At 42.7% G+C, this 21,139-nt stretch overlaps 2 protein-coding genes across 2 annotated transcripts in view; one reads left to right on the top strand and one right to left on the bottom strand.

Moving 5' to 3' along the window:
* Positions 1–8,142, bottom strand: part of ganc (glucosidase, alpha; neutral C) — a 35,438-nt gene extending 27,296 nt beyond the window's left edge. The window contains exons 1-5 of the mRNA XM_084310428.1: positions 8,004–8,142; positions 7,542–7,604; positions 7,287–7,389; positions 3,077–3,204; positions 1,073–1,249 (exon numbers count right to left, since the gene is read on the bottom strand). Of these exons, the coding sequence (XP_084166554.1) occupies positions 1,073–1,249; positions 3,077–3,204; positions 7,287–7,389; positions 7,542–7,604; positions 8,004–8,032 (500 nt within the window). The 5' untranslated portion in view covers positions 8,033–8,142. The remainder of the gene's footprint in view (positions 1–1,072; positions 1,250–3,076; positions 3,205–7,286; positions 7,390–7,541; positions 7,605–8,003) is intronic.
* A 107-nt stretch (positions 8,143–8,249) lies between these two features.
* Positions 8,250–21,139, top strand: part of LOC311225612 (transmembrane protein 87A-like) — a 36,364-nt gene continuing 23,474 nt past the window's right edge. Inside the window, exons 1-9 of the mRNA XM_084310993.1 lie at positions 8,250–8,385; positions 10,642–10,699; positions 12,928–13,025; positions 13,551–13,667; positions 14,315–14,362; positions 15,425–15,466; positions 16,206–16,332; positions 18,973–19,034; positions 20,357–20,540. Coding sequence (XP_084167119.1) covers positions 8,272–8,385; positions 10,642–10,699; positions 12,928–13,025; positions 13,551–13,667; positions 14,315–14,362; positions 15,425–15,466; positions 16,206–16,332; positions 18,973–19,034; positions 20,357–20,540 — 850 coding nt within the window. The 5' untranslated portion in view covers positions 8,250–8,271. The remainder of the gene's footprint in view (positions 8,386–10,641; positions 10,700–12,927; positions 13,026–13,550; positions 13,668–14,314; positions 14,363–15,424; positions 15,467–16,205; positions 16,333–18,972; positions 19,035–20,356; positions 20,541–21,139) is intronic.

The following is a 21,139-nucleotide window of genomic DNA, read 5'->3' as shown; positions in this document are numbered from 1 at the left end:
TAGAAACTGTACATTGGAGGAGGTTGGGTGGGGGGGGTTGGGTACACTGGGATATTGACAACCATACTGGGTAATTTACATTGGAGGTGGGTGGGGGGGGGGGGGGGGGGCACATTGTATAAACAAGCAAAACTGTACATTGAGGGGGGGGGGGGGGACTCTGTACAAACAAACAAAATTGTACATTGGACTATTGACAAGACCATACTAGGTAAATGACTGTACATTGGAGGGGGTTGGGTTAGGATATTTACAGGGGCCAGTGTTGCATTGCAGTCTCCCGTAGGTGTCTCTTGAGAGAGGTTTTGAAAGTGGGTAGTGATCCACATTCCTTTACAGCTTTGGGTAGGGCGTTCCACATTGATGTGGCATAATTGCGAAACGTGTTTAGTCCCTTATTTGAGCCGAATCTGGGTTTAACATGATTTGTGGAGCTCCCTCTGGTGTTGTGATCGTGGTATTCACTGACCTTTGGGAAGTATTTTGCCATGTACATGGGTACCTTGGTCGTGTAGTGTATCTTGTAGACCAGGTAAAATGTAGACCAGGTAAAATAAATAAAGGTCTTGACTTAAAGGTAAAAACTGTAATGGTGTCAAACAGCGACCTCTAGGCAAAGGATCCCCGTTTTAGGCGGGGTGGGGGAAACTGTACATTGGAATATTTACAAAACCTTACTTGGTCCCAAGAAGAGGGTCTTGTGTATTATTGGGTTAGGACATTTACTGTACATTGGAGGGGGTTGGGTTAGGACATTTACAGGGGCCAGTTTCGAATTGCAGTCTCCCGTAGGTGCTCTTTGAGAGTGGTTTTGAAAGTGGGTAGTGATTCACATTCCTTTACAGCTTTGGGTAGGGCGTTCCACATTGATGTGGCATAATTGCAAAACGTGTTTAATCCCTTGAGCCTGATGTGTGGCCAGCAATAGCAACCCCTCAGCTATCCCCCCTCACCTCCAACCCACGCATCAGACCAAAATAAGAATTGTAAACAAAGTGTGGGGCTCTTTTGCCTAGAGGTTGCTATTTTGACAGCATTACAGATTCTACCTTTGATTAAACTTCCTTCTCACCTGGAGGGTTCCTGAAGTGTTTCAAACCACAACCTGCCTTTAGGGTTGAACGTGACAATAACCTCGTCTAGGCACAGAATCTCCAGTCGGAAAGGACAGCGCCACACGTGGGCCTGGTGGTGGTCAGAGGACCAAGCCAGAGTGACAGAGTCCTCATTCTGACTCTCCACTCTCACCCTGCCAGGAGATAACGATGGTCAACCACTATTCAACCCCCCCAAGCAATCAGACAAATGTATTTTTTATTTTGTTTATGGCATACCAATAGTTGAGACTAGAGTATTTCGTTTCACCAGGACAAATTACAATGTGATATGATTTTTAAAAGAAATTTACGTCATTATCATGTAATACAATTGCCATGGTGCTATTTCATTCAAAACTGACTATTTTATTTTCCTTTTTAATACTGCGGCAAGCAACAATATTTTGATGAACTAATAAGATATCGTGGATGACTGTATAGTAAAAATGTAATATCTTTGCATGGATCCATGATGGTATAAATAAATAAATAACCTTCTTACTGTCTTTTACAATTATGTATCTTACTACTATGCTACTATACTTATACTACTACTGTACCTATCATGCTAATATGTCTATACTACTATGCACTCAGATTGTAATACTATTTGACAAACAATGCCACTGACCCTTAGCTGCCAGAGATGTACACCTCCTGCTGACTTGTTGTTCACAATGTGTCAGCTAAATGACTAAATGTAAATGTAGATGTATGCCTTCGTATTGGGTATAATTCCCAGCCCTAGTTGTAGTACTTGATCCCTACCTTGGGAATGTTGATATGGGAATGTATTGACAGCGCTTTTTGGATACTCTCCACCTATTTTATCACTTTCAAAGCACAAAGCACACGTTGTGGCATTTACTTTTTTTTTTATCCACTTTTTCTCCTTATTTTTCTATTTTTCTCCCATCCCAATTTCGTGATTCCAATTCTCCCCTCCCCTGTCTTGAACGTTGCTAGACTATGCCTCCCACTGGTCGGCTGTAGTGAGGACAGAAGCCTTGCATCACGTGTCCCCTCCGGTACACGAGGAGGCAGCCTGTCACATCTTTTCACCAGACAGCTCAAACTCTCAGTGGTGAGGAGTAACGCGTGGGAGGCTCACGCTGCCCCCGATACTTCCTGTCTCTGCTGTACAGGCGTCACCCAATCGACCTGTAGGAGTCGCTGTCCACAACGTCCAATCCCCACCCACCGGCTTTCCCACCCTCTAACACTGCCAATTGTGTTAGTATGACGACCGGCCAAGTCGGTAGCAACGCCGAGAGCTGCGTTAGTGGCGAGCGCCTTGCCCACTTGCGCCACTCAGCCGCCCTTACATTGTGGCATTTACCACTCTACTGGCCAGGCGGCTGATTCTGTTTAAATGGAAGTCCGCTGCTCCCCCCCAGGCCCCCACTCACCTTCACTGGATTAGAGACATACTATACTTTATCAAACTAGAAAAGATAAGATGTACTCTGAGAGGTTCTTCATCCATGTTCAAGAAAACGTGGGGTTCATTCCTTGTGCTTGTGGATGATGTACAGTTCCATACTATTCCAGAATAGCAGTTTTTATGCTGCTTGCTTGTATTCAACTGTGTGAACGATAATACAGTGTGATTTATTTGATATATATACATTGGAGAAGCATATTTGGGTACTTGAACATGTGCTATATATTTGATATACTATTATTATATATGTATATATATATATATACTTTTGAGATGACTCTGTTGTGCGACCAAGTCAGTGTTTGTTTGTCTTATTGTTTACTTTAAATTGTTTTCTGTTTAATGTTGTCATCTGTTCTATGTGGACAATGACAATACAATAATGCATATGCATACATGCACTTTGACTTGTATGTCCTCAAAAAAGTATAATAAACAAAAAAGTGAAAAAAAGGGGGAATGTTGATATGATGTGAATAACTCTGTGTGACTTGGTATCATCATCACAGAGGGAAGTTACATGTTGAGCACTTACTGTTCACACGGCGGCTCCCCAGTTAGCACGTCTGGGACTCTGTAACGTGCTTTAATGGGCTGGAGTTCCTCTATTAAAATCCTGACTGTCTCACCTTTGCAGGGCGACAGAGAGAGGAGTAGCCTCACCTGTGAACAAAGGATTGTGAACAAGAATAATTAACTATTTACTAATAATTAATAATAAGAACTTTGGTCAGTGTTTGTGCTTTACTAGCCCACTAAGCCCAGTGACTTTGTGGCAACAATTTGTCTTCTTGGGTATATAAGAGTGCAGATACAGGCAGGTCCCAATGTATTTGATGTCGCACCAGCATATTTGTTAGCACCTTGCTAAGCGTGGAAGTGGATAGAGGGCATGAAGCATGAATATCGTTAGAAGTGCTATAGATAACATTCAGCCGCTAGATGTTGCACTAGAGCAGGGGTCTCAAACTCGCGGCCCGCGGGCCAATTGCGGCCCGCTGGATGATATTTTGCGGCCCCCCAGATGATTTCCAAAAAAGAAATAAAAAAAGAAATACCAAAAAAAGTTTATTTTTATTTTTTTTGCAGTCATGTCATCACAAACACTGGCATTTATAGGGTACAAATAAAACAATTCCTGCACCAGAATGCAGGAAATTAAGTCTTTGTAACACAAAATCTCCTGGTGGGGGACCCCCCGCTTAAAAAGTGGCCTGACTGGGGCTATATTTTGCACTATATTTCCTGGCCTGAATGGTTTCCCCAGTCCGGTGCTGGTTAAAAGCCTCCAATGCTTATTAGTGTGTGTGCGTTTGAACGTTTGCATGTTTCAACATTTCCATAAAAATAAAAAAAATACTTGAAACCCTTTTTGTGTGGAATATTTGATGCGGCCCAGCCTCACCCAGACTCTACCTCCAGCGGCCCCCAGGTAAATTGAGTTTGAGACCCCTGCACTAGAGCACCAGCATGTCATTTATCCAATCAGGTGCATTCCACGTGGGGTAATGGGAAGTAGGGAGGGGATACATGCCTGCAATATGTAAACAACAACATTCATTTTGGACCCGCCAAAATGTTTTAAATGGTAAATTAATTAATAATTGTTTGGGGGAAAGCAATACTTTTATTCCGCACCTTTCTCTTTTTTTTGACCAAATCTTTTTATTTTCCATTTTCAAACATGAAACAACACAACTCACAACACAATAATAACAATAATACATAAAAGACATCCAAGAACATAAACTATTCCGCACCTTTCTAAAAGCTCTGTGGAAGTATTGTAAAAAAAAAAAAAAATTGATTGATTGAATACTTTATTAACAGATTGCAGAATGGGTACAATACAGTATGGCTCAATACACACAATTGTTAAGGGGATGCAGACCAGAAAAAGACATTCGTCTTGTTTACATCATTTCAATTCATAATGACATTAATGACATACGCAACATACAGATATATATCATGCCATTTCTGACATACAGGTATACAGTACTGTTACATTTGTGACATACAAGATATGCAAATATACAGTACTGTTAAACAGATATCCTAACAGAAAATATATACATAGTCAAGTCAAGTCAAGAGTTTTATTTTGTCACGGCATACAGTGAAATGTGGGGGGGTCATGCCCGCAGCGATTATGCAATAATACAAGTAATAAGAATAGGAATGAGAATAAGACATTTGTGCAATAATACAAGTAATAAGAATAAGACATAACAGGTATAATGTACATAAAGTTTACAAAAAGCATGGTAAGACATGCTAAGGTCCTGCGATAGTGCAATACAATGTTAGCTACGGATGAGGCACTGGGTCTTATGTACACTACTATACAATGCTATACTATATACAATCTACAGTTATACTATGTGTCCTTATGCTAACTTGCTATATCCATCTATTTACTATACAAGAACCACTCCCGTTCTTTTTAAAAAAAATTAAAGTGACCTTTTCATTGTGTAAAGTGACCGTTGAGTGTGAGCGTGTGCAGCATGTGTGTGTGTGTTCATGCTAAAGTGACTGTTAGTGTGTGAGCGTATACAGTGTGTGTGTTATGTGTATGCTCATGTGTGGAGAGTTCAGTGTTCAAGACTCTGATGGCCTGGGGGAAGAAGCTGAGCCGAAGTCTCTCTGTCCTAGTTGCTAGTGTTCGCAGGCGTTTGCCTGACCGCAGCAGCTTGAACAGGCTGTTGTTGGGTGGTGAGGGTCTTTCATTATCCTGCAGGCTCTGGATTTGCACCTCTTGTTATATAAGACCTGCAGAGGTGGTAGTGCAATACCCGTAGTACGCTCAGCTGAGCACACCACTCTCTGTAGGGCCTTCTTGTCCTGTGCCTTGCTGTTTCCATACCAGGCAGTGATGTTTCCAGTCAAGATGCTCTCTACAGCTCCGGAGTAGAAGGACTGGAGTATCTTCCCAGATACTCTGAACTTCCTTAACTGTCTCAGGTGGTAGAGGCGCTGCTTCGCCTTCTTTACGACTGAGTCTATGTGTGTTGTCCATGTCAGGTCCTCTGAGATGTGGACCCCCAGGTACTTGAAGCTGCTCACCCTGTCCACGGTATCCCCGTTTATCCAGTGGTCTGTGTCCCCTGCTGTGTTCTCCTAAAATCCACGATCAGCTCCTTGGTTTTACCAATGTTCAGGAGCAGGCTGTTGTCCTGACACCAGCGTTCCAGTGCATCAACCTCCTCCCGGTAGGCCTTCTCGTCGTTGTCAGAGATCAGCACCACCACCACTGTGTCGTCCGCAAACTTCACTATGGAGTTGGAGCTGAACTTGGCCACACAATCATGTGTGTATAGTGAATACAGCAGGGGGCTCAGAACACAGCCCTGGGGGGACCCGATACTCAGGGTGATGGTGTTGGAGGTCTGACCGCCTGGGGTCTTTCACTCAGAAAGTCCAGTATCCAGGCGCTCAGAGCCGAGCTCAGACCCAGCTCGATCAGCTTGTGAATACCACAATCACAACACCAGAGGGAGCGCCACAAATCATGTTAAACCCAGATTCGGCTCAAACAAAGCTGTAAAGGAATGTGAATCACTACCCACCTTCAAAAACACTCTCAAAAAACACCTACAGGAGACTGCAATTCTAAACTGGCCCCTACAAATGTCCTAACCCAGTTGTACAGTAAATGACCAAGTATGGCTTTGTCAGTATTCCAATGTACAGTGTCCCCCACCACCCCCCCCTCCAATGTACAGCCCCCCACCCACCCAACCCCACCTACCCAACCTCCTCCAATGTACAGTTTCTACGTCAAATGTATATACACTCTTTTTCTGGACACTTTTTGTATCACAAACAGTACTGTATTTGCAAATCTGGTATGTCATAAATGTATAGATGTAGCAGTACTGTCTATCTGTATGTTGTGTATGTCATATATGTTATGATGAATTGAAAATGGGGGACCCTGATGTAAACAAGACGAAAGTCTTTCTCTGGTCTGCATCCCCTTAACAATTGTATGTATTGAGCTGTACTGTACCCATTCTGCAATCTGTTAATAAACTTTTCAATCAATCAATCCACCAGTCTGGTGGGGACTATGGTGTTGAACGCTGAGCTGTAGTCAATGAACAACAGTCTCACATAGCCCCCCTTCTGGCAGTCTAGGTGAGAGAGGGTACTGTGTAGTACTTGAGAGACCGCATCGTCAGGGGGAGGAAACTGTACATTAGGAGGGGGTGGGTGGGTGGGAGGGGGTTTGTACATTTACGGGGGCCATACAGATATATATCATGACATTTATGACAATACATGACATACAGGTATACAGTACAGTACTGTTATATTTGTGACATACAAGATATGCAAATATACAGATTGATTGATTGAAAACTTTATTAACAGATTGCAGAATGGGTAGGCCTACAATACAGTACAGCTCAATACACACAATTGTTAAGGGGATGCAGACCAGAGAAAGACTTTCGTCTTGTTTACATCAGGGTCCCCCATTTTCAATTCATCAGGACATATATGACATACATGACATACAGATAGACAGTACAGTACTGCTACATCTATACATTTATGACATACCAGATTTGCAAATACAGTACTGTTTGTGATACAAAAAGAGTCCAGAAAAACTCCCCAGTACTGTTAAACAGATATCCTAACAGAAAATATATACATAGAGGGGGAGGAAACTGTACATTAGGAGGGGTGAGTGAGGGGGGGGGGGGGGGACATGATTTGAAACGTCTCCAAACCTCGGTATCGGGTTCCAGCAGTTGAACACGTGCCCCTCTCTCTGTGATCACCATGGTGTCCAACAGGGCTCTGTAATGCACGTTTGGACCCTGCGTCTGTCGCCTTGTAAAGTTGTAAGCGACAACAAAACTTCTTGTCAACATTCTCATCGTGCAGGATACAATATATGATATCCTATATAGGCATACAGCCTCTTCGAAATGTAGGCAATATCAATTTATTCGCCATGCTACTGCTACACGTTTATAACACACCTGTAAAATGCTATCTGTTCACATTTCTTGAACTTTTCTTTCCCTTCGTCGTCGGGGACAACGCTGCAGGAGAAACAAGAGAAAACAGCCATGTTAACATTAGACATATGAATATCCTTTAATTAACTAGATTCAACGTATATGCTACTACTACTATTCCAAATGACTTGAGGACTTGGTTTGCCTGTGCAAGCGTGCAGGCTGCTGCAGAACACACTCACTCCGTAATGCCAAATGTCATATCACGTCGACTCATGAGTGCTGGTCAGTTTTGATTGATTGATTGATTGATTGATTGATTGAAAATTGTATTAACAGATTGCAGAATGGGTACAGTACAGTACAGCTCAATACACACAATTGTTAATGCAGACCAGAGAAAGACTTTCGTTTGTGATACAAAAATAGTCTTAAAAAAATAGTATGATTTGAGTAGGTGGAAAAGGCAAATCATTCCTATACCTAACAATCGTTTGCCCCTCCTCCGCCATTTCGGTAGAAGAAGGATATTCACTATATCGGGTCCGTCCTCTTGAGTTTACTGCACATATATAGGTTTGACTACTGTATCAAATGCCACATTCACCAGACGAGCAGCGCTAGGAACCATAGGAAGTAAACACACTGTGAAGTATTGATATCTGTGTCGCCCCCTAGTGGCAAAGACACGCGCTACACACGGAGGCGCACCCGGAAGTGGATGAGCGAGCCGTTGGATAGCCCAACTATAATGAAGATGAAGCCAGATGCCTCCGCGCATTGGATATGTTTGGTGTTTTTAATTGCAATTCTGCGTACCGGGACAGCAGCAGAGGTGTCGTTATGGAATGTCGACATCAACGCGGTGAGTGTCGCAACAGTGGTGTCCCCGTTTGTCTGTGTGCAAATCATCCATAGCAGCAGCTGCTAGCTTGTGTCGCTAGCTCTCTGGCTAGGAGAAGAAGGACCCTTTTAATAACCCCCCTCTACTAACGTGTCTAGCTCCTTGAAGACCACCTGCTGTCACCCCGTGGCAGCTTGCCTTGCATGCAATGCGTTCGTATGCTTGTTGTACACACATTCCGCAATTAAAGACGCAATCTAGATTGTACGCGTTGTTAATAATCGTCACTCGTGTGTCTCATCAGAATCGCCAGGTAGCTTCTTCTTGTGTGACGTTGTCCATTGATCAGGGAACGCTGCCTGGACAATCGATGGAAGCCGGAGCAATATAATATGGACATTTAACATCGCTGTATTTCAGAGAGGGAGAAGAGAGAGAGAGTGCCATTTGCAAACACCCAAAGATACTTTGAAAACATGGCAATTTGGCAAATAACACACAACTCCCATACCTACTGGGTGAACAATGTGCAAACACAGCAGCAAGATTTGTGAGCTGCTGTGACAAGAAAAGGTCATCCAACAGAATACAACCGAACCACCATAAAGACTGTCAATCACACAGAAAATTCCTAGTTCTGTACTGTACTGATTTCTCTATTTGACTGTTTTGTTTTAACACTGGCGTTGGCAATGTAAACGTATGTTTCCCATGTCAACAAAGCCCATTAGAATTGAAATTGAGAGAGAGAGAGACCCTAGAGAGAAGCCCGCTCAGCCAGTTGGTTCTGGGACTCTCAGACACAAACACAAGCAGATCCACCAGACAGTAGCCACACTGGACTAAAACAAATGATTAGAAAACAAAAATAAATCTGACACATTGGAAAGAATCAACCCAAAACCAAGCTAATTGGAATGCTATTTGGACCTTGATTGATTGATTGATTGATTGAAAATTGTATTAACAGATTGCAGAATGGGTACAATACACTACCTAAACACAGTACACAGTGGCAGAATACCTGAGCACTGTAACTGATCCAAAACTAAGGAGATCCTTGACTATCAATCAATACCTTTGTATTTATATAGCACCTTTACAACAGTTGTTACTGTACCACAGATAAAACATAGAGCAAAGAAGAAAATACATATACTAAATACAAAAGTGCAAATACAAATAAGTGCAGGGGTTCAGATAGAAATAAAAACAAAATAAGAATAAAATAAAGAAAAGTGCAGTAGAATACAAAATAAGGCATAACATGACTAAAAGTAACAACAACCTAGGAGGCAGGCTCATCTCTGGTCAAAGGCCAGGGAGAATAGGTGAGTCTTAAGCTGGGACTTAAAGACCTCAAGGGTCTGGGCTGACCTGATGTGGAGGGAGGGGGAGGCTATTCCACAGTTTAGGGGCGGCTATGGAAAAAGCTCTGTCCCCTTTGGTTTTTAGCCTAGACCTGGGCACATGTAGCAGCAGGGTTGGCTGACCTTAGGGCTCTGGATGGGGTGTGGAGACACAGGAGCTCAGTCAGGTACTGTGGGGCCAGGCCATTTAGGGAATTAACAGTTAAAAGTCATTCAAAATCAATGCAGTGACCGTGACGGACAGGGAGCCAGTGGAGTGAGGCCAGGACTGGGGTGATGTGCTCACGTTTTTTTAGTGCCGGTGAGGAGTCGAGCAGGGCATTTTGGACGAGCTGTAGGCAGCGGAGTGATGCCTGATCAATGCCAGTATAGAGAGCATTGCAGTAATCCAGGTACAGACTCAGCGAGCACAGCCTAGCCATTGAGGCAGACCTGGGTCTCAAAAGAAGACCGACTGTGCACCCACCCACCACTGCACACACAAGATGAGGTGGAAAGTTTGTAAACTGAGCTACACTTCCTAACAACCTGCCCACTATACCATGACATCAGAGACATATACTTCCCACAAATTGCAAACACCCAAAGAGACTTTGAAAACATGGCAAATAACACACAACTCCCATACCTACTGGGTGAAATACAACAATGTGCAAACACAGCTGAGCAGCCAGATTTGTGAGCTGCCTGCTGTGACAAGAAAAGGTCATCCAACGGAATACAACCACCATAAAGACTGTCAATCACACATATATTTCTGTACTGATCTCTGTTTGATTGTTTTGTTTTTGTTTGTTGTAACACTGGCTTTGGCAATGTAAACGTGTGTTTCCCATGTCAATAAAGCCCCTTTGAATTGAATTGAGAGAGATATCTCTAATCTGACCTGTTTCTCTTGTGTTTCCAGGCACAGGATGCTGTGTTCCGGAAGACCTTGTATACCAACACGACCATCTTCATGAGGTGTAAGTAGTAGTGGTGTGACTTTGCCATTGTGTCAAAAAAGTATTAAAGCGGGGCGGTCAGGTGGCGTAGCGGAGATTGCGTTCGTCACCAACGCTGGAGACGCTGGGTTCGCATGTTCGAATCCAGCTCCCGGCGTTGTCACCAGCTTGGCTGGCCGTTCACACTAATACAATTGGCAGTATTAGGGGGTGGGGAAAGCTGGCGGGTGGGTCCTGGGCGTTGTGGACAGCGACCCCCACAGTTCGGTCGGGGCGCCTGCTCAGCGAGGGTAGGATCTGGAGAGAGGTAGTGCGGCCTCCCACACGTTACACTCTCCCAGTGAGAATCTGCGCTGCCAGGCTGGCTGTCGTGTGGCATGTGACAGTCTCCGGCCTCTCGGACCAACAGTAGGGGAAAGTGCGCAACAACCAGGAAGGGGGTTGGGAATTGGCATAACGACTAACAGTGGGATGGGAGAAAAAAAAATCGAAAAAAGGAGGGGGAAAAAGATAATAATAAAAATAAAAAAAGTATTAAAGCACAATAATTTAACAAGGAAGATTAAACCGTTCAGGTAGGGAGGGTGTTATCTCAGATATTCCTAAAATAATGGTGGTTGCATCATGCCACTTAGACCTATGTCAAGAAGGTTAAGAAGGATAGTGATACCATTCACTTTAGTCCCCTAATCAAATCCGTCCCCTACCTTCAGAGTATAGGTCTAGTTCCCCAAGCCGGTATTTACAACAACATCTCTTGCCAGACACAGTGTAACAGGCAAAGTAATAGCTGATAGACGGAATGGCTCGTGGACCACCCAAGACCAGCAGGAGATGAGCTGAGCCAAGACCAGCAGGAGATGAGCTGAGCCAAGACCAGCAGGAGATGAGCTGAGCCAAGACCAGCAGGAGATGAGCTGAGCCAAGACCAGCAGGAGATGAGCTGAGCCAAGACCAGCAGGAGATGAGCTGAGCCAAGACCAGCAGGAGATGAGCTGAGCCAAGACCAGCAGGAGATGAGCTGAGCCAAGACCAGCAGGAGATGAGCTGACCCAAGACCAGCAGGAGATGAGCTGACCCAAGACCAGCAGGAGATGAGCTGACCCAAGACCAGCAGGAGAGCACATTATGTTGCACAATAGTATTATACCTGTTTGAAAGCCCCTCATTGGTTGACTTTTAAGAATCTTTTTACTGGGTTTTCAAACCACTCAGTCCTAGCGCCATTGTACATTGTTTATTGTCAAGACATGCCCCTCCAAAGAAACAACTTTTCAGGAATGAAGAAAAACAACCAAATTATTTCCTGTTAAGTGTTGACGGCCCATGTATTTTTGAAGTTCTACATTTGGGGTGTTTTGAATGGGTTCCATGATGTCTAGGGTCATGGAACTTGCCCACAATTCAGAGATCAATTCTTGTAAAAACATGGAAATGCCCAAAATGTCATGGCCATACATACCAATTATTCACTTGTTCTATTCTCCATCGATCTATCATCCATAGCAACACTATATTATCACCGACATCCTGATGGGGGATCCCCTTTGAACAGCCCATCTGAGGTTTCTCTCCTCCACGCCGCCTGTGGTGTGTTTTTCTCTCCTATTTGCTAGGTTTCCTAAGTTTGAGCTGATTGCTAGGTCGTTCGTTCCTCATTTGCATTGGGGAAAGTCTGGGGGTGAGTCAGTCAGTCTGTCAGTCTGTGAGTCAGTCAGTCAGTGAGTCAGTGAGTCAGTCAGTCAGTGAGTCAGTCAGTCTGTCAGTCTGTGAGTCAGTCTGTCAGTCTGTCTGTGAGTCAGTGAGTCAGTCAGTCTGTGAGTCAGTCAGTCAGTGAGTCAGTCAGTCTGTCAGTCAGTGAGTCAGTCAGTCTGTCAGTCTGTGAGTCAGTCTGTCAGTCTGTCTGTGAGTCAGTGAGTCAGTCAGTCTGTGAGTCAGTCAGTCAGTCAGTCTGTGAGTCAGACAGTCAGTGAGTCAGTCAGTCTGTCAGTCAGTCAGTCAGTCTGTCTGTGAGTCAGTCAGTCAGTCTGTCTGTGAGTCAGTCAGTCAGTCAGTCTGTGAGTCAGTCAGTCAGTGAGTGAGTCAGTCAGTCAGTCTGTCAGTCTGTGAGTCAGTCTGTGAGTCAGTCAGTCTGTCTGTGAGTCAGTCTGTCAGTCTGTCAGTCAGTCAGTCAGTCAGTCATTCATTCATTTGTTTCCGGTCTTATGTTATGCTTCTCATCTAAAAGCAAGTGTCTCTCTGTGTCTCAGTCCACGGTGACGAGGCCGCCTGTGATGGAAACCTGGCCTTCAACATCAGCTGGTACCTCCGCTCCTCCGTCTGCTACAATGAGGTCTTTAATACACCAGTGAGTACAGACCCTGCCTCTGTTTCCTCAAGACATGAAAACAAATGGCATGCGTGCAGGGACGCCCCCCCCCCCCCCCCCCACATACGCGCGCGCACACACACACACACACACACCTACCCCACACACAGACACGCCCCCCCCCCCTGCACGCATGCACACACACACACACACACACACACACAGTTTTGTTTTATCTGTCACATACAGGTACATTACAGTGAAATGCTTGGTTCTGACTGAGATTGTGCTTCATACAGTAAAAGAATAAAGACCAAACACTACAAAATATGCAATATACAAAACTATACTAACTACAAAAAATGTGGTTAGAGATGTAGTGCAAATCTTTTAGTAATAAATAGATACAATATGGTGTAGTAGTGTTTAAAGTGTCTAAAATGAATGTTAAAGGTGAGTTTAAAGGGAGTGTGTGCATTTGTATTACTTAGAGTAAAGGTTCATAGTAATTCTACTTCAAATAAAGGACGTGGGTGTTTCTGTGTGTGTCTTCCCTCTCTGTAGGACAACAAAGCCATGAATATGTTTGGTCTGGATCACATGGTGAGAGATGGGTGGAGTGGTTTCTACAGCCAGGGCTACATGTACTTTGAGAACTGCTCCGCCCTCTTCTTACCAAAGGTATGCCAGGAGCACCTCCCGGTTTCGCTTTTGGTTTCAGTGATTTTTAAGGATTCTGTGTCCTCCACAAGGACGTGTTCAAACTTGTTAATTCGATAACAAACTTCTTTTTCGGGATATGTGTGAGATTCTGTGCATAATGAATATCGGCAGTTTGTTTTGTGAAGTGCCCCTTTAGATGTCCTTGTTCGTGTATCTAGATATGGGCATTTGGACTGGAAATGAATCCATATCTCTCATTTTGGAATGGGTATGTGTAACACACCTGGATTCTAATCAGGGTGTCCCACACAAGAAGTTAAACATCTACTTGTGTGTGTGGGGGGGGGGGGGGGAGTTCAGCAGGGGGTTTACTAGTCTTCAGACAGGGTTTACTAGTCTTCAGACAGGGTTTACTAGTCTTCAGACAGGGTTTACTAGTCTTCAGACAGGGTTTACTAGTCTTCAGACAGGGCTGCTCTGCTGCAGATACACATTTCATATGTTTGACTAAGCTGGTGTTATAATGTATTTCACTAGTTTGACCGACCAGCCACATTATCAAGATTCTAGCGTACACAGTAGAACTGTAACAAATGACTATTTCTCTGATGTTACCTATAATGTATTCCCCTCCCCTTCCCCATCTAATGTCTCCCTTCCATCAGGTGTACTATGCAGACTTCAACCCATACCAGCCACTCATCAGCTCAAAGGTCAGTCCTTTATGTAGAGATCCATCATGATCGTTAACAATCTCTGGTGAACACACATATTGCACACATTCATTATCCATACGCTTGTTAAATAACCGAAACCAAACGTGGAAAGAATTGCATTATCTTCGATAGAGTGCAGTAGAAAACAATATCATCAACTTGTTAAACCGTAGTGGCCTGAAGCCATGGTTATTGGTTAAATGTTTTCTCTCCAGTTTGGCACATGAACGCTGGTAGGTCAGATGAAAAATGTCATGAAATTTGCCGGTTTGGACCGCCTGAGTTCCAGAGGACCATGTGAATGCAGCATGAATGCAGATTCATTTGTCAATTCGATTTTATTAGGTGATAGTAAATTTTTATGTTTCTTTTTTTCATGTTGAATGAGTCATTTCCTGGAAGATTACAGTATGAGCACATCTCTGGTAAACATGAGATATAGAGAGGTCTTTCTGTATGACCGCATGTAGAGAAACTCAAACTTAACGCTTTTGTCGATGAAAGCAACTGAAGTCCTTTGACTATTAGTCGAAGAAGAGTTTTTTAGTCATCCAATAAGCTTCTAGGCAGGAGCTGAAACAATGTGATGAAGAACAGGAAGAAGTCTGCACACTGCCGCTAACTTATTGCAGTTAATTGAATGAGTTAATTGTGTTAACTAATTAACAGTTAATTGAATTTAATCAACCACAAGTAACGTTTCGTGCAGAACACTCTTCGTACTCAGAAGTCACTATCTTTAACTGCACAACGTAATCGGCTCGAAACGTCATCTGTGGTAAATAAAGAAGTTACAGTGTGCTGACCTTTTTCTGTTTCTTCGTGTGAAACAATTTTGTCATCAAATATTCATAACACATATATAAGTCAGGAGTGTGGTCTGAGGTATAAACTAGCCAGCGGAGTCTAACCGTCTCTTTCTCAAAAGCACAGCACACTAATGGATGAGTAATGAATGCATTATCGACGTCCAGTTACTGTAAATCTTTACCCTGGAAATTTGGTAAAAATCATTTTTCTGTTTGTTCATTTAAGCTTTTCTTTTCTCCATATATTCAGGGTGACCCATCGAATCAGACCCTGACTTGGTCAGAGAAGCCGGTAAGAAACTACAATATCTGATTAATTGCTATTACAGTAATCATGTCAAATGATGCTGCTACTAATTATTCAGCCAACGATTATAAAAAAAACTATTTTCGCCATGACTACACAATGAAATCAAGCTAAAGCACTTTAACATGGTCAATCTTAGTGCTTCTGAATTAAATTCTTCTTTTATATTTCCATCAGACGAGACGCTTTGGAACAATTTACTGCCACCAATGAAATGTTTAGATGCATCGATGCAGTCATTTATAATCAATAATCTTTTGTTAAGCAATTTATTTTAATCAGTCAATTCATCATGACACCCTTTTGTTAAAATGATCATTGTACCCCTAATAGTTATTACAGTAATCATTAGGGGTGGGAATCACCAGAGGGCAGAGGCCCCACGATACAATATTATCACCATACTGGAGTCACAATATTGTAATATTGTGATATTGGGATATATTGCCTTTTTTCAACTGCAAATTACATCCCCAATGGAAAACTGTCAACCTTTCCAATAAAAATATATATACACAATTTATTTCATCTAATAAGATAACGTTTTCAGTCTGTTCACCTCATTCCAATATTTTTTATTGCAGCAAAATGGGATTGTCAAGCAAAAAACGACAACATATTTTTATTAAATATCAGTACCGATATCAATATAATATTGGCTTGCAATATATCGCTGTACCGATTGTACCCCACCCCTAGTAATCATGTCAAATGATGTTTGCAGGACATAGGAGCGGTGGCCAAGTCGTGGGCAGACAGCCCCTATCTGTTCATCGTGAAGGTGCAGCCTCTGTTCCGCGGCGTCGACGACGAGGACGTGGGAGAAGGACCGCTCAACTTCGCGTTCACAAGTAAGAAACCGCCACCTGGGGCCGGGGGCGACACGGCCGAAATATCTCAATATTCCTCTTGGTTTTGATGGTACAACAGTGTATTTAACTTCAAACCTTTATTTATAGTCGTGTGGCGCTGAGGTTTCCCTCATTTACAGTGACATAACAGTGTTTCAAATCACAACATGTCAAAATAGAACGAGGACAAACGATGAAATCAACTAAAACAGGTACAACTTGATAGACGGTGGTTAGAGTTCAGAGTTCTAAACTCTGCAACAGAATCTCAATCTTTAGAGCGTGTTGGAGGTCATTACATGAGCTATAGGGGCATCGGAGGAAAAAGTTCTGCGCAAACTTAAGAACTAGTCAGTCACTAGAACGGGTCACATAGGTTCTATAGTTCCATTCCAACAATGTTGCGATATAAGGAAGTATCTTACCAATGAGCCAAGTTCAAGTTCAAGTTCTTTAATAGTTGTCATACAGAAGTACAGAATACTTTCATACAAAATGCTTCTTACTGTTACGCTCCAGAGACTGTGCTAGACAAGATAGTATCAAATAACATAATAACATAATATAGCATGAATTTAGAAGAAGAAAATGAGGTCACAGTGTTCGGTATAGACATATGTACAATGTTCTGAGTTACCATATAATTAAGCATTACATCACACGCAGGAGTGGTTTGTGACCAATAAACCATGCCTAGGGGTGGTTGTTAGGCCCGAGGCGCAGCCGAGGGTCGTTAGACCCCCCTAGGCATGGTTTATTGGTCACAAATCACGACTGCACGTGGTGTAAAGCTTTTATACAACTGCCAGATTCATCCAACCTTATTTCTATACAATAAACACACATTAATCGAAGATTTATTGAAAAAACCATCCGCCAGAAAAAGTAGTTCCCACAACTCCATGTGGAAGCAGCTTGAAGTGCATCCAACCAAACTAACACATCCAACTGTGTATTATTGGAATGATTGAGAGAAGTTGCCTCATGTGGAAGCAGCTTGAAGTGCATCCAACCAACTAACACATCCAACTGTGTATTATTGGAATGATTGATTGAAAATTTATTAAAACGTTTTCTTTGCCCTATAGGAAAAAAACGTTTTCTTCGCCCTATTTTTTTATTTATTTCTTTTAGCCTAAACTTAACCAGTTGGAAACCAGGGGTACAGTAATAAAATTAGCAATCAACCAATCAATCAATTCAATAGACCATGCTCACTTAAAACAGCGCTGCTTCTCTCTCAGTCTGACTCCCCCGCTGTTGCAGACAGGAGTGTGTGTGTGTGTGTGTGTGCGTGTGTGTGTGTGTGTGTGTGTGTGTGTGTGTGTGTGTGTGTGTCACAGTGTGTGTGTGTGTGTGTGTGTGTATGTGTGTGTGTGTGTGTGTGTGTGTGTGTGTGTGTATGTGTGTGTTTGTGGGTACGCCAGCGTCGGACAGTGTGAGAGAGAACGCTGCAGTCGGAAAGTAGGAAGGAAGAAATTTAAATCAATCAATTAATCTATCAATCAATCCGCGATTTTTCTTTTGTTCTAGATTGAGTCAAGACCCATCAATTACATCATCCAACATTGTTTAAAATACTAACACATTCCCCTTGACAGAATCGCTTCATATTTAGTCGTTATGGTGCTTTCAACATAACCATTTGTTCTCCGCGATCCTGTTTTCTCCCGGAGTGAGCCGGGGAGGGTTATGTGATTTGGTTGTGGGCGGGTCCTGAGCCCAGGACCGTGGATTGTTACCAATAAAGACGTGTGAATGGCCAATCAGAATCGAGAAATTTGCATGCCGTTGTATAATATACAATACACAATACTATGCAGTGTACTAATGTACAGTACTATCTAGTGCAAAGCAGAAATGGGATGAGGTACAATTTTAGGTACAATTTACAGTAAGGTGTACGAGTTGTAGTGCAATCCTTCATCCATAAATATAAAGTGTGGGGAGTGGGTGCTACAGTGTGTTTGTTTAAAGTGGGTGTGTGCTATAAGTGTGTGGAGTGGGTGCTACAGTGTGTTTGTTTAAAGTGAGTGTGTGCGTGTGGATGTCATTATGTATTTGATGGTAATATGAGGCTATTTTGTTTTCCAGTACAAATTACAACATGACATCTTTTTGTATGTCTTTACTTTATTTTTATCTTCACTATAATTTTATTGCCTATATTTATGTCTTCTATTATTACCCTGCCCATACCTGTACCCCCCCCCCCCCATGCTGCTATGATGCCTGAATTTCCCCAAGGGGATCTTATCTTTTATCTTAATCGTCACTGTGCTATTTAATTAAAATATGATCTGTTTTATAATCTTTTTTACTAGTGCAAGCAAGGAACAATTTTGTAATGAACTTAAAAATATACATTATGTATGAATTATTTCCGATATGTAATATATCGTGGAAAACAGTATAGTAAAAATCCATACATGGATCCAAGACGGTATACCTTCATATTCATCATAGCTCCCATCCCTACCACCGCCACTGACATGGCATTTAAAACATGAACACAAAACCATAAGTTGAAACGTGATGATCATCTCTTACACCATAGCATTCTGTGTTCTATTTAGTCACACTCTGCCTTCTCTGAGAGTCTGTTGACTGTTGGATTCCACTGTGTCTGTGTGTTTGCAGTGAGAGTGGAGATGAAAGGACCACATGAATACTCCTCACCGGCAGACTGGCCCCTGATGATGGTATGATCTTTATTTATTTACTTTTAGATATTATATATAAGGCATTTCTGCGTCATAGAGTGAGAGAGATCGTTCAAAAAGGAAGAAGGAGCAAATAAATGTTTCATAAATTCAACACCAGAGACGGGGGACTCGAGTCGCATGACTTGACTCAAGTCAGACCCGAGGCTTTACTTTGACTTGGTATTCATGACTCGAGACTTGACTTTGACTTGAGGCAGATGGCTCGAAAGGACTAGTCTTATCCATTTTTCTATATATTGAGTCCATGATTGGGTGACTTTTGGTGCAGGACCTAGAAAACAATGCAGACAGGATGGAGCTGAAAGCACGTTGAGAGAGAGGATTCTCCCATTCCTGCTTGGATTTTACTTACAACTCATTATGAATTGAAAATGGGGGACCCTGATGATGTAAACAAGACGAAAGTCTTTCTCTGGTCTGCATCCCCTTAACAATTGTGTGTATTGAGCCATACTGTATTGTACCCATTCTGCAATCTGTTAATAACATTTGCATTCAATCAATCACCGCACTGACGACCGTTTGTTTTGTCTTCTTGTTTTGAATAAATGAAAGGCAAAGAATCCTTAAAAATCTGTGAGGAAAAAAAAAACGTAAAATTTTCTTTCATTGCATCATCGTTGCACCTCTCCTTCTGATTGCAGTGTTTTTGAACATTTTGTCCTGTTTCTTTTTTTTAACCTTTTTTTAAACCTTTTTCTTTTTGTAAACCTTTATTTACCCAGGGAGGTTTCAGTGAACACAGTTGTTCTTGGCACCACCACCCGCCTGACACCCGGTACACACACACTTAACTTAAAGGAACAGGCCAACATTATGGGAAATGCACTTACCGTCTTCTCCAGAGTCAGACAAGAAGATATATACCAGTTTCCTCTCTGTGCGTTCAGTAGAAAGATATCTGGCTGCAAGCTAGCCTAGCTTAGCACAAATGAATGGAAGTGGATATGGACAGGCTAGTCTAGCTGCCAAAAACACCTTGTGAAGTTTTAAGCTAGGCTAGTGGTCTATATCTGCTTCCATTCATTTGTGCTAAGCTAGGATACAGTAGCCTGCAGCCGGATAACTTTCTACTGAACGCACAGAGAGGAAATCTGTATCTATCTTCTGGACTCTGGACAAGAGGTTACTCGCACTTCCCATAATGTTTTTAAGTAGGCGCGGGACAATAAATTGGCAATTCAGGGTCTGGGATCCGGGGCACAGAAATAACATGATGTGAATTCTTATAAAATAGGTGGCAGTACCCTTTACATCGACATTGAGGTTGAACATGTCCTCCTCTCTACTCTCCCCAGTTCTTCATGGTCATGTGCATTGTGTATGTGCTGTTCGGGGCTCTCTGGCTGTTCTGGTCCGCCTGCTACTGGAGGGACTTACTGAGGATCCAGTTCTGGATCGGTGCCGTCATCATCCTGGGGATGTTGGAGAAGGCCGTGTTCTACTCCGAGTACCAGAGCATCCGTTACCGAGGAGACTACGGTGGGTTGAAAAACTAGGGTTACGGTACAGTACTACTTATTCAGTGCTTAACTTCAGTCCTAAACTCTGTACCAATGAAACCGGTCTTATTTTGACATGCCCTGAGTGGGAGTCGAACCCCGGTCTCCCGCGCCGTGGGCGACATCGCAGACCACTATACCAAGAGGTGAATTCACTTCTTGGTAATGTGTCTGGATGCCTTTTAACACTTTGAGCGCCACGCCTGGTTTTCCGTTTTACAGCTTGAATGCCACCATCGGCGCCAATGTTAACGTTAATATCGCCTAATCTATGTTTTAAATTATGGCTATGTGTCTAATCTGCCCATCGCATTATCAAAGACTATTTTCCAGTCAGTGCTGTGAAGGCAGATTGTTTTTTTATCGCGTCGTTTCCGTTTCAGAGCAGTTAGAAAAGCCCCCGTTTTGATATAAAAAACAGCTAATTCTGGAGCATTCTATGAAAATCATCTTTTAGTGGAATATTCCACAACGTTGATATTCGTCGGCCTTTTTATGAATCGTTTTCAAATAAACGCTAGATGATCAATATTATACGTGCACGCAAGCACATTACGGCCGCGCACTGATAATCGCTCC

Source organism: Notolepis coatsorum (assembly GCF_963971535.1).
Source record: "Notolepis coatsorum genome assembly, chromosome: 3".
NCBI classification, from domain to species: domain Eukaryota; kingdom Metazoa; phylum Chordata; class Actinopteri; order Aulopiformes; family Paralepididae; genus Notolepis; species Notolepis coatsorum.
Note: the sequence above shows the minus strand (reverse complement) of the source record. Positions and strands in the feature narration are given on the sequence as shown.